At 42.1% G+C, this 18250-nt stretch overlaps 1 protein-coding gene across 1 annotated transcript in view; it reads right to left on the reverse strand.

The window, feature by feature from the left end:
• Positions 1-1528: 1528 nt before the first annotated feature.
• The window catches only part of LOC139407566 (tyrosine-protein phosphatase non-receptor type 5-like), a 31796-nt gene continuing 15074 nt past the window's right edge, over positions 1529-18250 (reverse strand). Inside the window, exons 6-14 of the mRNA XM_071151390.1 lie at positions 17521-17774; positions 7478-7670; positions 6985-7069; positions 6742-6821; positions 5474-5611; positions 5283-5393; positions 4949-5109; positions 4334-4447; positions 1529-4185 (exon numbers count right to left, since the gene is read on the reverse strand). Coding sequence (XP_071007491.1) covers positions 4092-4185; positions 4334-4447; positions 4949-5109; positions 5283-5393; positions 5474-5611; positions 6742-6821; positions 6985-7069; positions 7478-7670; positions 17521-17774 — 1230 coding nt within the window. The 3' untranslated portion in view covers positions 1529-4091. The remainder of the gene's footprint in view (positions 4186-4333; positions 4448-4948; positions 5110-5282; positions 5394-5473; positions 5612-6741; positions 6822-6984; positions 7070-7477; positions 7671-17520; positions 17775-18250) is intronic.

Here is an 18250-nt window from a genome sequence, read left to right on the forward strand (position 1 = left end):
ACAATGCAGTGAATGAAAATAAAGAATAGCCAGTTAATGGTGCACTATGCAGAAATCACGCTGCCATTTCCTGGTTGCTAAAATTCGAATAATTCGCCTAATTTCAGTTTATGTGACAAAATAACTAAGTATAGTGTACATAATCATTGTACCATCTACATATATTTTCCATAAGCAAAAATATTGTGTACTCAGTTGTTTGAAGCTGGTGTACAAAACTGAAACTAAAAAATGCAAAAACGAAACGTAAACATGGGAAGCATAGAAATAGTACACATAGAACAGCTATGCAGCTTCTTAGACTTGCTTTCAATGAGAATTACATATCTATAACTAACAGTTCTATGTGAATTTGGTTCAGTTCGCCCAAAAAAGATACATATTGCAGCATTAAACAAAAAATCAACAAAAGGGGAAAAATAATCATTCACCACTACCCAACAGAGCAAAAACATATTGTAGTGATCATCACTATATGAACCACATTACAGTTCCCTCCATGTAGGATAATCCTATTGTGTGATATGTAGGGTGTTTGCCTTTCACACGAGCGAATCTGGTTCGCTTCCCTGGCCTTTTGTTAGCGACAATGTATTATAAATATAAATATATTAATATTATTGTAGTGGTGGTCAATGCTCATTGTGAGATTTACACGTCTTTTTTTCATAAAACGGGACGTTCTTTATGTGTTGTTTTCATTGCTCAATATAGCACTGTATAAACTGACATCTAGTGGTCATAGTTCTCTACTTCAACTGGCAACTGCTGCAGCAGGGATTCTCAAGTCAGCCTCTGTGGAGTGTTGCCTCATGGTGCTTTTTCCATCTAGACTTACCCCCACACCAGGGTGTCGCCAGTGATTTATGTTAATGTTAGCTCTAGCGTTATTGTGTTTCCATCAGGAGTGACACTGAAGACTTGTGGCAAGCAGAATCTACAACTTCTGCATCATTCAAGACTGTTGCTTTGTGAAGTGCTAAAGTTCACAGTTAGCCATTGTCATGTAAATGCAGCGCTGAAAAGTACCCAGGGCCTTGCCTTGGCTCCAGGTCCACTGGACCCATGGCCCAGTGAGACACGGGTGCCAGGCTACATAGATAGAAACAGAAAAGTCTGAGCATGTTGGGTAAAAGACTGGGGTAAATCCTCCATGGAAATGTGCCATTACTGAAGTAATACTATGATAAAGGCATTCACATAAATGTGTTATTTTTAAAACTTAATTTAACTTTACTATTTAGAGACAGACAAAGAATTCTTAGAGAAATGACAACACAGATTCATGAAAATCAACTTTTATTTGGATGCAAAAACTCACAACTTAAAGCAATACTGCAGTAGCAGAGGAGAGGAGTAGGTTGTTTGCTGGTTGGTTCGAGTATGTCTGATATTTTCCCAGTGAGCAGAACTGGTCGAAAACTGTCTTTACATTTTCAACCAAAAGGACACCTTTCAACATATTTTCATCCCCAAAAACATGTTTGTAATATATTTTCAACCAAAAATATGTATTTTCAGCATCTTTTCAACCAAAAAGATGTACTTTCAACATCTTCAACCAAAGAGACATATTTTCCACGTCTATTCAACCGATTTTGCTCACTGGATTGGCTATTTCAATTTGACCTATCTTCTTTTACATCACGGGAATGAGACCCGGTCAGCACAGAAAACAAGCACTCAAAGTGTAGCTGTTGGATCAATTGCAATAAGTGTTATCAAGAAAGGATTTCACAGTTTAATTTCCAGCTTCTCCAAGTTTCAGCTATTTTCCATCTTCAAAACTCAACATTTTGTCAGTTTCAAATCGAAGGATAAAATACTAGTGCTGACTTCTTGAGATGCCTTTCAAACCAGAACAAGGAGATTGTCTCCTGGTGATGTTCGCTGTAATTGACCAGTTGTATTCAATCAAGATGAAAGTTGTCAGAGATTTCTTACATACAACTCTTAATCATTGTTTTAGCTGCCATACACGTAGCTCATATTATTTCTCATGTTGTTGTAAAGCCAGTCTGGCCAAGAGTCACAGGCCCCAATTCAATCAGTTACACACCAAGAGAAACCACACTGTAGGTCAGAATATTAAGTATCGGAGGTGTTAACCACATCTAAACCCTGGCTGCGAGCTGTTCCTCTCATGGACATTGGCTTCGAAGAGAAACCACACTCCACAAACGTCCTAACTACAGCGTGAACATTTAGAGTGAAACCACAGTGTGATTTTCCTTATGTCATTAAATTGAATATGGGGAATGTTTAAGGACTCTGTGAAAACAAGATAAAATCTTGGACACATAAAGCAAAGCATATTAAAGCAAAGCCCAGAGGCATCAAAGTAATACTGTAGACAAAACATAATCAGTGTTTGTTGTTGTTGTAAGGTAACTTAGTTAGTTGTCACATTTTTTTTTTAAATCAGTCAAATCTTGCAATATAAACCAATGGTTTGACCACAGTATGAGCTACATTCCATTGTGGTGTAAATGGTAATATACACAAGGCATCTACTCGAAAGGGTTGTATCAAAATGTTCTAAAAATATCTCTGGTTGGTTTCACAAAAGCAAACTGTATCAAAAGCATTGCAACATAATAGGAGAACGCTTACACAACGGAAAGCTGGACAACCAATCACTTCGCTTTGATTGTGGACTTACGAGAGTCCCATACAGCACATGCAATCCATTTAAGTCAACACAGTCAAAACACGACACAGAAAATAACATTTACAGCTGAACATCAGAGACACAACCATAGTTGGTCTATTGTGCTTGATACGGATTAGGCTTGGCCTATCTATACAACAATCATGGGCAGCTAACGTCACGCATGTGTTTAGGCTACTGTTGAGAGTAGATGTGTCATCATCCCAACACCACTGAGGGGGCACTGATGGGAAGGGTTAGGGCGGGGGTCAGGTTTTCCCAGCATGCATCCTTTGTGAGAGGGGAAATAACAACTAAGAAAGAAAGCAAAACCATCAAATAGAGTTAAGATAAACTCCAGTTTGAAGTGTTGTTTCTTCTCGCAACCTTTACATTTGTCCTTTTCTGCTCCTATCTGATTTACTCCTATCCTGGTCCCAGACCTGTTTGTGCTTTTTCTGACTCCATTGTTATGGTAGAGGAATGACAATACCATAAGAGGTTGTCACTGAGCCGATGCAGACTGGCACCCTGGCTATTTTACACTTAAAAAAAAAAGAACAGGGGCAAGTTTTGCTACTCCTCTATCTCTGGATTCTTCCACTATGTGACGGTCCTAACAGCTCATGTGTGAACCCAGGAGATGAGACATGCACACGCCCCCTCAGTCTCGGTGGTCACATGACGCCTCTGTGTGAGGTCATGATGATGACGGACTGACTGCACATACACATGACACTGTAATACTGTAGGGACTGCACACAATGCCTAGTTACCTAATGGTTACAGTCCTCTATGGTTCTGTAGAGTTCTATGGTACATGGCTCAGTCAATGGTAATGAACACGGAGCACCGTGCAACCTGAAGATGAGGTGACTCCTGACTGCACCAGGAGTTTGAAAGGCCTGCTGTACTGTTTTAACATAAAGAGACCCAGTGAGCATGTCTTTTCATCCTGCTCACAGGGGATAGTTTGGTATGCTTACGTTTCAGACGAACATGTTACCCCTCACTGTGCGATTGTTTAACATCACTGTTTTAATATAGGCTGAACGTTTTCTGATCTGGAGGAATCTGAATAATCCAAAGTTAACTGGCACTTGATAGGGCATACCGGATAAGATATCCTGCATAGACCTCTGGCAAGTGTGAAAACAAATGTTTGAGTTAGAAGTGACAGAATGTTTCATCATCACTACTTCTAGAGCATCGTCCGCAAAGCAAATCAGTAACATAGTTTTAATTCATAGCAGTTGTTTTATTTCAAATCATTTCTGGCAGCATAATGAAACCTCAGCAGATTCCGTCTTGCCTTATAAGCAAAGTTCTCAAATCAAGATTGGGCTTTTCGTATGTGGGCCTCTGAAATGGAAGGGGGCAGGATGTTGTTGTGTCTGTGCGTTAAAGGGTGACGTTAAGATGGAGGTACAGGTGTAGTGCTCTACTCCTCTGCAGTGTGGGACAGCTGCTTCTCGTACAGGCTGAGGACGTGGTGGACAAACTGGTACTGCTCACCCGTCTGGATCATCCCGCCTCTGTCGCGCACACACACACACACACACACACACACACACACACACACACACACACACACACACACACACACACACACACACACACACACACACGTCAGGAAAGAGACAAAGACAGACAGGTGTAAAGAAAGACAGACGGTAGACTGACCTGTCGAGGCGGAGCTGGCAGGTAGTCCTCAGTATGTCGACCACACCCTCACTCCTCAGCTGTTTACACAGGATGGAGGTGGCAATGAAACAGCCTGTCCGACCTATCCCAGCACTGGGAGGAGGAGGATGAAGAGGAAGAAGAGGGTGATGATGAAGAGGAGGAGAATGAGGAGGAACCATTAATGTATTAGACCTGACCAACCACGATTTTCTTCTGTCTCTAGGTGCACAGACCTTCCAATGCTGCCACATGTCTTCTATCTCTAGGGGCACAGCCCTTCCAATGCTGCCACATGTCTTCTATCTCTAGGGGCACAGACCTTCCAATGCTGCCACACCTTTTCTATCTCTAGGGGCACAGACCTTCCAATGCTGCCACACCTTTTCTATCTCTAGGGGCACAGCCCTTCCAATACTGCCACATGTCTTCTATCTCCAGGGGCACAGCCCTTCCAATGCTGCCACATGTCTTCTATCTCCAGGGGCACAGACCTTCCAATGCTGCCACATGTCTTCTATCTCCAGGGGCACAGACATTCCAAAAAATCCACTGAGACATCCTCCCTACTGACGGTAATAGGTGTGGGTATAATGTCTGTGTTTCCAACCCCACCTGCAGTGGACGATGACAGGGCCGCTGGTGAGCAGAGCTTCCTCTCTTGCCTGCTCCACTTCCTGTACCAGCTCCAGGAGGGGCGGGGCTTTGTCTGGTGTCTTCTGGTCAGGCCAGGAGGTGTACCAGTACTGCCTGAGGCTGCGCTCCTCTCCATCACACTGTCTCACACACACACAAATACATCAAACACATGGTTTCCATGGTTTCCAGGTGTTTAATCCCATTACATTTGCGTTGTAAAGGCCAATTTTATGAGCCGTTCTCCCCTCAGCAGCCTCCTGTGATGTCCTTGGCATTGGTGTATAGATGCATACTGTAGTATTAGTCTTACCTTCAGACTGAAGACCCTCAGGCTGTAGTCGTCCTCCTGGGTTACCGTGACAACCGTGATCAGGATGCCCTCATGGGACACAGAGTCCTCAGGCCAGTACTCTGCACATTTCTGTAAGGGGCAACAGAGAGCCAGAGTTCACATGGGCATTTACCTCTGGTCTACCTCTTTCTCCCTCCCTCCCTCCCTACCTCATTCTTCTCCTCTAGGTTAGTGATCATGACAATTATAGGACAGCGTTCCTGCCACACCATCCTCCAGAAATCTCCCACCGTGTTGACTGTAGGACCTTGGGTAGCGATGTACGCCCGCTCCTCACCCCCGTAACCCTGTGGACAGCAACACAGTAGTTCTAATGACAGCCACACAGTAGTTCTAGTGACAGCAACACAGTAGTTCTAGTGACAGCAACACAGTAGTTCTAATGACAGCAACACAGCAGCTCTAATGACAGCAACACAGTAGTTCTAGTGACAGCAACACAGTAGTTCTAGTGACAGCAACACAGTAGTTCTAATGACAGCAACACAGCAGCTCTAATGACAGCAACACAGTAGTTCTAGTGACAGCAACACAGTAGTTCTAGTGACAGCAACACAGTAGTTCTAGTGACAGCAACACTGTAGTTCTAGTGACAGCAACACAGTAGTTCTAGTGACAGCAACACAGTAGTTCTAGTGACAGCAACACAGTAGTTCTAGTGACAGCAACACAGTAGTTCTAGTGACAGCAACACTGTAGTTCTAGTGACAGCAACACAGTAGTTCTAGTGACAGCAACACAGTAGTTCTAGTGACAGCAACACAGTAGTTCTAGTGACAGCAACACAGTAGTTCTAGTGACAGCAACACAGTAGTTCTAATGACAGCAACACAGTAGCTCTAATGACAGCAACACAGTAGTTCTAGTGACAGCAACACAGTAGTTCTAGTGACAGCAACACAGTAGTTCTAGTGACAGCAACACAGTAGTTCTAGTGACAGCAACACAGTAGTTCTAGTGACAGCAACACAGTAGTTCTAGTGACAGCAACACAGTAGTTCTAATGACAGCAACACAGTAGCTCTAATGACAGCAACACAGTAGTTCTAGTGACAGCAACACAGTAGTTCTAGTGACAGCAACACAGTAGTTCTAGTGACAGCAACACAGTAGTTCTAGTGACAGCAACACAGTAGTTCTAGTGACAGCAACACAGTAGTTCTCGCAGGACCATGGATGAGAAAACTTGCACACAAGGCCCTAGCTTACAAGCCGCTGGGCCCTAATCGTCCACTTATGTGGCTTATTGGCTGGGACGGCACTGCTTGTACATGAATTAGTTGATATGGAGCAGTAGGCAGACAGACACCTACCTGTAGGTAGTTAGACAGAGACCTACCTGAAGGTAGTTAGACAGAGACCTACCTGTATGTTGTTAGACAGAGACCTACCTGTATGTTGTTAGACAGAGACCTACCTGTAGGTAGTTAGCATTGATGTAGGTCCTGAGGAATTCATCTTCATCTGCTGTCTGGAGGATCACTCTACTGTGTGTGTCTGGAAAACACAGGACCATATCACAAGACCCAGACAACTGCCTGTGTGTGTGTATGTGTATGTGTGTGTGTGTGTGTGTGTGTGTGTGTGTGTGTCTCTGCTTTTATTTGTGAGGTTCAGAGAGCGTTTTGAAATGACTGCTGTTGGGAGTGTGTCCACTCACTGGGCAGGATGGTCTTGTAGCGGTTCTTCCTCACCAGCCCTGGGTAGTTGTACTCCTTTGGGTCCACAAAGTTCATGGGAGTTTCCTGGCAACGGAACAATGGATGTATAGTAGCTTAGTGATGTGTGGTTGTGTCCAGGAAATAGTGTCCCTGGTGCATGATTGTTTGTGCTCATCTTGGTTTGTGTCTATTGCACACACAGTTTAGACCAGGGTTGCCCAAAGTCGGTGCTCGCAGAGGGGGCCCCAGGACTGAGTTTGGGAAACTTTGGTTTACACTAATAGTGAGTGTGTACATCTACCTTAGAGAGTGTGTGATTGTGTAGACCTACCTCTGTCTTAGAGAGAGTGTGTGTGTGTGTGTGTGTGATTGTGAGTGTATATCTCAGCCTAAAGGTGTAATGCATCCTCTATAGAGCTGACAATGCTAATGCATTGTTTACAGTAGCCTCTGGGTGTTGAGAGCTCTTTGGTGGGTTTGTGTGTTACTCACATAGAACTCTGCCTGTAGGGCTTGGTCGTCCATAGCGCGTGTGTGGAGCTGGGCAGGGCTGAGTGCGTTTGTTCCCTCTCTCAGGTACTCCTTGGCAGTCTGGTCTCTGGGGGAGAGCTGGGCACCGTAGCCATAGGGCTCCGTACAGCCAGGAGAACACATGTCCAGGGTCAGGGACACGTTGGAGCCCCTCCTAACACACACACACACCCATAGGATGGCACAGACGCATATACTGTAATCCCCAAGGCATTTTTAACTCAAATACTTATAGTAAATTCAACACATTATTTCTTCAAATGTTTATGTTGTACTGACTCAAAACTAAATGAGAAGTCAGATCAACACATTTATATAAAAAAAGTTAGGATAACGAATTAACTTTTTTCCCAGCATGCTCTACTGCAGGGTAGATGTTTTTAGAATATTTTTTTTACATCTGTGTTTTTGCATGTACATTGAGTGATTCATTGACCATTTTTATGCTACACAAAGATAAATAACAGATTTTTCTAAATGAATCCAATCATTTAGTTCGATTTTTTGCACCCATTGCTGAAATAGTTGTTCCAGTTTTAAAAGGTTAGCTAGTCTGTTTACACCATTTCCAACTCTGTCTGTTATAATGAATGCAGTTTCAGGTTAATATAATTTTGTTGGCTGTTCTACATTTTGCTGGAACCCAATAAGAGTTACATGTCATTTTGCTGGTCAACATAATGTGACTTGCAGGTATGGTTGGGAAATTCTTGTACATTTCCCTGGCTTTCCACAAATCCTGGTTGGGAGGTTCCTCGAAATCCTTTAACCAGGATTTTTAGGAAATCTGGCAAATGTGGGAATATTACTGGAATTTTATTAGGCCTCAAAATAAGTCCTCATGAGATATGTAATGTCATTAAGTTTAATGATAAGATTCGTCGAGCAACTCACTTGGCGAAGGCCACAGGACCGAAAATGAATGAGTTCACCAATACTGCTTTCACATATGATTTACGGTATTTTGCCTGTAACAAAGTGTGGGCAATGTTTTTATGTCGCCTTTACAAACAGGCCCATTTCTACCCTATGCTGGCCTGCCTTTTAAACCTCCCGTGTACATGCCTGCATCCCGGTGACGAGTGGTAGTAGTGGTGTGCAGATGTAGGTGGGTGTCTATTTTAATAAATCAATTGAATATACACCATTAAAAATAAACCCATTATTAATTCGTTCAGGCAGGCCCTAAGAAATATTATCACACTAAGAAAATGTATTTTTAAAAGTATAGGATAGCATATTTTGAGTTTAATTACAGTGCCTTGCGAAAGTATTCGGCCCCCTTGAACTTTGCGACCTTTTGCCACATTTCAGGCTTCAAACATAAAGATATAAAACTGTATTTTTTTGTGAAGAATCAACAACAAGTGGGACACAATCATGAAGTGGAACGTCATTTATTGGATATTTCAAACTTTTTTAACAAATCAAAAACTGAAAAATTGGGCGTGCAAAATTATTCAGCCCCTTTACTTTCAGTGCAGCAAACTCTCTCCAGAATTTCAGTGAGGATCTCTGAATGATCCAATGTTGACCTAAATGACTAATGATGATAAATACAATCCACCTGTGTGTAATCAAGTCTCCGTATAAATGCACCTGCACTGTGATAGTCTCAGAGGTCCGTTAAAAGCGCAGAGAGCATCATGAAGAACAAGGAACACACCAGGCAGGTCCGAGATACTGTTGTGAAGAAATTTAAAGCCGGATTTGGATAGAAAAAGATTTCCCAAGCTTTAAACATCCCAAGGAGCACTGTGCAAGCGATAATATTGAAATGGAAGGAGTATCAGACCACTGCAAATCTACCAAGACCTGGCCGTCCCTCTAAACTTTCAGCTCATACAAGGAGAAGACTGATCAGAGATGCAGCCAAGAGGCCCATGATCACTCTGGATGAACTGCAGAGATCTACAGCTGAGGTGGGAGACTCTGTCCATAGGACAACAATCAGTCATATAGTGCACAAATCTGGCCTTTATGGAAGAGTGGCAAGAAGAAAGCCATTTCTTAAAGATATCCATAAAAAGTGTCGTTTAAAGTTTGCCACAAGCCACCTGGGAGACACACCAAACATGTGGAAGAAGGTGCTCTGGTCAGATGAAACCAAAATTGAACTTTTTGGCAACAATGCAAAACGTTATGTTTGGCGTAAAAGCAACACAGCTGAACACACCATCCCCACTGTCAAACATGGTGGTGGCAGCATCATGGTTTGGGCCTGCTTTTCTTCAGCAGGGACAGGGAAGATGGTTAAAATTGATGGGAAGATGGATGGAGCCAAATACAGGACCATTCTGGAAGAAAACCTGATGGAGTCTGCAAAAGACCTGAGACTGGGACGGAGATTTGTCTTCCAACAAGACAATGATCCAAAACATAAAGCAAAATCTACAATGGAATGGTTCAAAAATAAACATATTCAGGTGTTAGAATGGCCAAGTCAAAGTCCAGACCTGAATAAAATCGAGAATCTGTGGAAAGAACTGAAAACTGCTGTTCACAAATGCTCTCCATCCAACCTCACTGAGCTCGAGCTGTTTTGCAAGGAGGAATGGGAAAAAATTCCAGTCTCTCGATGTGCAAAACTGATAGAGACATACCCCAAGCGACTTACAGCTGTAATCGCAGCAAAAGGTGGCGCTACAAAGTATTAACTTAAGGGGGCTGAATAATTTTGCACGCCCAATTTTTCAGTTTTTGATTTGTTAAAAAAGTTTGAAATATCCAATAAATGTCGTTCCACTTAATGATTGTGTCCCACTTGTTGTTGATTCTTCACAAAAAAATACAGTTTTCTATCTTTATGTTTGAAGCCTGAAATGTGGCAAAAGGTCGCAACGTTCAAGGGGGCCGAATACTTTCGCAAGGCACTGTATGTAACATCCACACTGTAAAACCAATGTTTTAAAATCCACACTGTAAAACCAATGTTGCTACTCCAACATTTTGAGTGAACTGATTAAGAAACGTAAATAGCTGAAGTGAGCTGTACTACTTTCATATGAGTAATACAAATGCTATTTTTTTTGAGTAAGGTATATTTAAATTGAATGACTTCTCATTTAGTTTTGAGTTAGTACCACATAAACATTTGAAGTAATAACGACATCTCATTGACTTTGAGTACCACTTACAAGAAGTATTTGAGTAAAACAATGCCTTGGGGTTTACAGTGCAAATTAATGATATCAATAGTTCATTATTTTGTTCATTAAACAGACAAGACATACCGACCCCTATCACAGTCGACACACATATTTTATAGTAAGAATATAACAGAATAAAATACTAATCCAATTTTTCCCTTACAACTGGTGACAGTCACCCGTGGAACCGCTGTCATCAAAAAAGTCCTTGCTTTTTTGACCCACATTTAATCTCTTTCATACCCTCGCAAGTGTAGGGTCTTACATTGAGAGTGTCTTCATCATGATACCGATAGAAAATAATAGCAATCCTATTTTCAAAAGCATGCGAGTTTCGTGTTCATATTTTACAACCTACAATGGCTTTTGGAGTTCACATTACGCGATCCAGCAAAATAATAGGCCTACACTTGATTTGGGCTACATTATTGGATGTTAAATGTTTCGGATCAGTGATAGAGGAGCAAACGAATAGATGAGCTATACATCCTACACGTATTTGCCCAGCCAGAAAATAATTAACCAATAGCCTACACAGACAGAGATTCAGTGAAACAATTGAGACAAGTCAGGCTTTTGGTTGGGAGTAGGTCTAGGAAACTAAGCGCTGCTAGTGAAGAGAAAAATATTAAACTACATACATAACATGCTGGCAAAATGTTCTAATAAATTAGATTTTGTTTCAAATGTATTACAACGATTCGATGACTTTGGGAGTTATACAAGCCTTCAATTGCATTAGTCTACTTTAGTCCATTATTTTTGTCATTCAGTGATATTTATTCCCACAGTAAGTCTTTCTGGATCCATCCAGTAGTGGTTATGAAAACAGTGCATGTGGTGGGCTTTGTGAAGAGATGGGCGAACTCACACGCCTCGCAAAGTTTACAACTGCCAAGAGGAAAAAGAGATGCATACCCATACAGGGTTCTTCTGTTTGTCCCCATATTGGAATCCTTTTCCGTGCTGGGTAGAACCCTTCGCAGAGGGTTATGTAGGGTTCTTCAAAGAACCCCCTGTATATGGTTCTAGACACAACCCTCTATGAAGGGTTCTACCAGGAACCATTTTATCCTCTAAAAGTTATTCCTAGAACCCTCTATGAACGGTTACATCATCCTTATTAGCCTTTCAAATCAAATGATTTATGACAATACATTACATACACTGAGTATACAAAACATTATTTCCATGACACAGACTGACCAGGTGAATCCAGGTGAAAGCTATGATCCCTTATTAATGTCACCTGTTAAATCCACTGTGTAGACAGGTTAAATAATGATTTTTAAGCCTTGAGACAGTTGAGACATGGATTGTGTATGTGTGCCATTCAGAGCGTGAATGGGCAAGACAATATTTAAGTGCCTTTGAATGGGGTATGGTAGTAGGTGCCAGGCGAACCGGTTTGTGTCAAGAACTGCAACACTGCAGGGTTTTGCATGCTTAATAACAGTTTCCCGTGTATCAAGAATGGTCCACCACCCAATGGACATTCAGCCAACTTGACACAACTGTGGGAAGCATTGGAGTGAACATGGGCCAGTATTCCTGTGGAACACTTTCAACACCTTGTAGAGTCCATGCCCCGACATATGTAGATTGTTCTGAGGGTGAAAGGGGGGGCAACCCAATATTAGGAAGGTTTTCTTAATGTTTTGTACACTCAGTGTATATCATAAGGCCTTTCTTTGAGGGCCTAGTTATACCCTAACTCAGTGATGTTCAGAATCTCCTGGTTTACAGGCCACATCAAGCCTGCAAATCACATTATGCTGCTTGCAAAGTAATATTTAATTCCTATTGCAATCCAGCCAGAGTTAGGATATCCAACAAGTGGAATTGTTAACCTCTTGAAGCTAGGGGGCACTATTTTTATGTTTGGAAAAATAACGTTCCCAAAGTAAACGGCCTATTTCTCAGGACCGGATGCTAGAATATGCATATAATTGACAGATTAGGATAGAAAACACTCTAAAGTTTCAAAAACTGTCAAATATTGTCTGTGAGTATAACAGAACTTCCAATCAGGAAGTGCCTCTTATTTTGAAACCTCTCTGTTCCTATGCATGCCTATCCTCCATTTAAAGGGATATCAACCAGATTCCTTTTCTATGACTTCCCTAAGGTGTCAATAGTCTTTAAACATAGTTTCAGGCTTTTATTTTGAAAAATGAGCGTGAAAAATCACATTGCGTATGTGGATAGGTGGCGGCTCTCAGAGTGAGTTTTTGCGGTATAGAGTAAAGCCGCCATTGTTCCTCCCGCTGTTATTGAAAAACCTACACACTCGGTTGATATATTATCGAATATATATTTTAAAAACTACCTGAGGAATGATTATAAAAAACATTTGACATGTTTCTGTGGACATTATGAAGACTATTTGGAATTTCCGTCTGCGTTGTCGTGACCGCTCTTTCCTGTGGATTTCTGAACATAACGCGACAAACAAACAGAGGTATTTTGGGTATAAAAATAATCTTTATGGAACAAAAGGAACATTTGTTGTGTAACTGGGAGTCTTTTGAGTGAAAACATCCGAAGATCATCAAAGGTAAACAATTAATTTGATTGCTTTTCTGATTTTCGTGACCAAGCTTCCTGATGCTAAGTGTACATAATGCTATGCTAGGCTATCGATAAACTTACACAAACGCTTGGATTGCTTTCGCTGTAAAGCATAATTTCAAAATCTGAGACGACAGGCTAAGCTGTGTTTAGCAATATTGCAAAACATGAATATTTTTTAGTAATATTATTTGACTGTTGCGCTATGCTATTCAGCGGTTGCTGACGAAAATTATCCTGTGACAGGGATGGGTAGCGTCAAGAAGTGAATCACCCGCAACCTGCATTCAGAATGACTGCCAAGTTATGGAAGATTGAATACTTAGACTACCCCGGAGGCACTGTGGTCTAAGGCGCTGCATCTCAGTGCAAGAGGCGTCACCATAGTCCCTGGTTCGAACCCAGGCTGTGTCACCTCTGGCTGTGATTGGGAGTTCCATAGGGTGGTGCACAGTTGTCCAGGGTAGGCTGTCATTGTAAATAAATATTTATTCTTAACTGACTTGCCAAGTTAAATAAAGGTAAAACATCTAAACTGGAACAACCATCTCAGTAACAGGTGCTGAAATTATGTTGTTTAGCATAAAATGAATCAACCAATCAATGTACATGCAAAAACACACATTCTACAGTAAAATAAACCATTTTGAAAATCTCCCTGCAATAGATCATGCTGGAAAATATTATATATGGTTCTATATAGAACCATTCTTGCCTACCAAAAAACACTTCTTGCCTACCAAAAAACACTTCTTGCCTACCAAAGAACACTTCTTGCCTACCAAAGAACACTTCTTGCCTACCAAAAAACACTTCTTGCCTACCAAAGAACACTTCTTGCCTACCAAAAAACACTTCTTGCCTACCAAAAAACACTTCTTGCCTTCCAAAGAACACTTCTTGCCTACCAAAGAACACTTCTTGCCTACCAAAGAACACTTCTTGCCGACCAAAAAACACTTCTTGCCTACCAAATAACACTTCTTGCCGACCAAAGAACACTTCTTGCCTACCAAAGAACACTTCTTGCCGACCAAAGAACACTTCTTGCCTACCAAAGAACACTTCTTGCCTACCAAAGGACACTTCTTGCCTACCAAAAAACACTTCTTGCCTACCAAAGAACACTTCTTGCCTACCAAAGAACACTTCTTGCCTACCAAAGAACACTTCTTGCCTACCAAAGAACACGTCTTGCCTTCCAAAGAACCATCAAAAAACACTTTCTTCCAAAAAAAGTTATTAGAATGTGAAAGGTTCTTGGTAGAAACCTTTGTCTTACAAGGAATCCTTGTCTTTCAAAAAGGGTTCTTCTGATCATATCAGTTCTTGGTAGAACCCTATCCCTCCACACATAACCCTTTTGGAACCCTTTTTCTAACAGTGTAGCAACCATCAACAGTTTAAGACAGAGCCATATATATGGTGTGTCAATGCCGCCTCAGCATTACGGCTACGTTTCATACTAAACCGTAGGCAGAACTTTACGGAAATTATTACTAGGTCATTAGGCAGAAAAACACGTTTTGGCTTTGATACCAGCAATATCTTTGAGATATAAAGAAAAGGTGAAAAAAGTTGGCGGTATAGAAAAGTTTGGGGAAAACATCTTAGTATGAAAGAGAAATAACAAATACAGTCATTGATGGTAACTCGACAGATGTAGGATCTTTATTTGAGTTTGCTACAGCATGAAAATAATCCTGCAACAACAGGAAATGTGAATTATTATGTGGATTATAATTAATGGACATTTTTTTGTAGGGGTTGATACATTTTTCTTCAGGGAAAATCAAGTCAAACATTTTAAAGTGGAATGTTAAACTTTAGAAGCCTTTTTAAACACTACATGTTTGCATTTCTTGCTGTTCAGGAAAATCCTCAGCAACAAAAGAGTGTTCTGGGTTTGGCGCTCCCCTCGAGTTCGTGCAGTGGGGGAGATCTTCGTGGGCTTTTCTCAGCCTTGTCTCAGGGTAGTACAGTAAGTTGGTGGTTGAAGATATCCCACTAGTAGTGTGGGGGCTGTGCTTTGGCAAAGTGGGTGGGGTTATATCCTGCTTGGTTTGCCCCGTCCGGGGGTATCGTCGGACGGGACCACAGTGTCTCCCGAACCCTCCTGTCTCAGCCTCCAGTATTTATGCTGCAATAGTTTGTGTTGGGGGGCTAGGGTCAGTCTGTTATATCTGGAGTATTTCTCCTGTCTTATCCGGTGTCCTGTGTGAATTTAAGTCTAATTCTCTCTCTTTACCTCTCCCTCCCCTCCAGGAGAACCTGAGTCCTGGGACCATGCCTCAGGACTACCTGGCCTGATGATTCCTCGCTGTCCCCAGTCCACCTGGTTGTGCTGCTGCTCCAGTTTCAACTGTTCTGCCTGCGGCTATGGAAGCCTGACCTATTCACCGGACGTGCTACCTTGTCCCGGACCTGCTGTATTCGACTCTCTCTCTCTACCGCACCTGCTGTCTCTAACTATGAATGCTCGGCTATGAAAAGCCAACTGACATTTACTCCTGAGGTGCTGACCTGTTGCACCCTCTACAACCACTTTGATTGTTATTATTATTTGACCCTGCTGGTCATCTTTGAACGTTTGAACATCTTGGCCATGTTCTGTTATAATCTCAACCCGGCACAGACAGAAGAGGACTAGCCATGTCACGTTCATCGTAAGGAGGAGACCAAAGCGCAGCGTGATACGAATACATACTCTTTAATAAAAGAAGAAACAATAAACAAACCGAACGTGACGCTATGTAAACCGAGTGCTGACACAGGCAATACATAGACAATAACACATAGACAATAACCCACCAAATACCCAAGGAATATGGCTACCTAAATATGGTCCCCAATCAGAGACAACGATAAACAGCTGCCTCTGATTGAGAACCAACCTAGGCAACCATAGACACAAAAACACCTAGACTAGGGACAACCCCATAAACATACAAAAACAAATATATCACCCTCGTTACACCCTGACCTAACCAAAATAATAATGAAAACAAAGAATACTAAGGTCAGGGCATGACAAGCCATCCCTCAGAGCCTGGTTCCTCTCTAGGTTTCTTTCTAGGTTCCTTTTTCCTATGTTCCTGAGTTTTTCCTAGCCACCGTCCTTCTACATCTGCATTGCTTGCTGTTTGGAGTTTTAGGCTGGCTTTCTGTATAGCACTTTGTGACATCGGCTGATGTAAAAAGGGCTTTATAAATTTGATTGATCATATTAAAATCCTACATCTGTACAATTCACTTGAAAAGGCAAGGCACACTGGGAAATTATATTGGAGGGGTGGCTTAGTGGGTGAGTTACTCAAAATGTTCAAGCTGATACAACTCAACTCTGGATCCCCTGCAGGGTCACAGTGACAATCAATTTGAGTAATGACCACAGAATCACTTTAAGTAACTTGTTGAGAACAGTTGAGAACAAGTTCTCATTTACAATTGCAACCTGGCCAAGATAAAGCAAAGCAGTTCGACACAAACAACAACACAGAGTTACACATGGAGACAAACAAACATACAGTCAATAATACAGTAGAAACAAGTCTATATACGATGTGAGCAAATGAGGTGAGATAAGGGAGGTAAAGGCAAAAAAAGGCCATGGTGGCAAAGTAAATACAATATAGCAAGTAAAACACTGGAATGGTAGATTTGCAGTGGAAGAATGTGCAAAGTAGAAATAAAAATAATGGGGTGCAAAGGAGCAAAACAAAATAAATAAAATAAATACAGTAGGGAAAGAGGTAGTTGTTTGGGCTAAATTATAGGTGGGCTATGTACAGGTTCAGTAATCTGTGAGCTGTTCTGACAGCTGGTGCTTAAAGCTAGTGAGGAAGATAAGTGTTTCCAGTTTCAGAGATTTTTGTAGTTCGTTCCAGTCATTGGCAGCAAAGAACTGGAAGGAGAGGCGGCCAAAGAAAGAATTGGTTTTGGGGGTGACTAGAGAGATATACCTGCTGGAGCGTGTGCTACAGGTGGGAGATGCTATGGTGACCAGTGAGCTGAGATAAGGGGGACTTTACCTAGCAGGGTCTTGTAGATGAAATGGAGCCAGTGGGTTTGGCGACGAGTATGAAGAGAGGGCCAGCCAACGAGAGCGTACAGGTCGTACTCAGATATATGAAGTGCAACAGGTTTCCTCAAAAGTTATGAGTCATGACAGCACATTATGGTTTACAGTGTACAAGAAAAATGTATTGCAATTGTGCACACACACACATTCCCCCCCCCCCCCCCCCCCGGAGACCACCTCTCCACCTCCATCCTCCCACTGACCTCTCTTGCAGGCCCACAGGTGTAACAGAGAGGGTGATGATGTCCCCCTCCGTCCTGGTGTCCAGACCCAGGTCAAAAACAGGTGTCTGGGGTTCAGCTTCTAGGTCCATCAGGTCCTCCTGGGCATCTGTCCACTCTGACAGGGTGAAGGAAGGCTGGCGACTCACTGACTGACGTCTGTCCCCATGGTTAGTCACCACCGTCGTGGGCCACCACGCTTCACCGTACCCCAACTTACACACAATGCGGTAGATCTGGAGACACAACATCAAAGTGCACATTTCATGGAAATGGTAAGAGCCGTCTCGAGGTCACAGTAGACCTTGTCTTATGTGCAAAATATGTTGAAAATGTACTGCAAACATTTGAAGAGAGAAGAGAGCAACAGTGCCTGGACTTTGAAATAATTCTCTACAAGTCCCCATTCCTGAGATGGATTACCTGTGGAGGATAAGGGAAAGGCAGAACCACCTGCAGCACCTGCCTCCTCTCTGTCCCACACCCACATGCCAGGACTGAGAGATACAAGAGATCCCCTTACTTCTGACATCGTATTACTGAGACTGAGTCTTCCCATCTAGATTGTGTGTAATTGTTTTCTTTCTTGATGCTAGTCATACAGTATTTACAACTGCCATGTGGATATTATACCACTTGAAAAGCAGTTGGAAATACGAATTTGTGGTTTCAAGACATCTGTTAGGTTAAAAAGATTTTGGAAAGAATTTGT

This window comes from Oncorhynchus clarkii, chromosome 4 (genome assembly GCF_045791955.1).
Source record: "Oncorhynchus clarkii lewisi isolate Uvic-CL-2024 chromosome 4, UVic_Ocla_1.0, whole genome shotgun sequence".
Classification (NCBI taxonomy): Eukaryota; Metazoa; Chordata; class Actinopteri; order Salmoniformes; family Salmonidae; genus Oncorhynchus; species Oncorhynchus clarkii.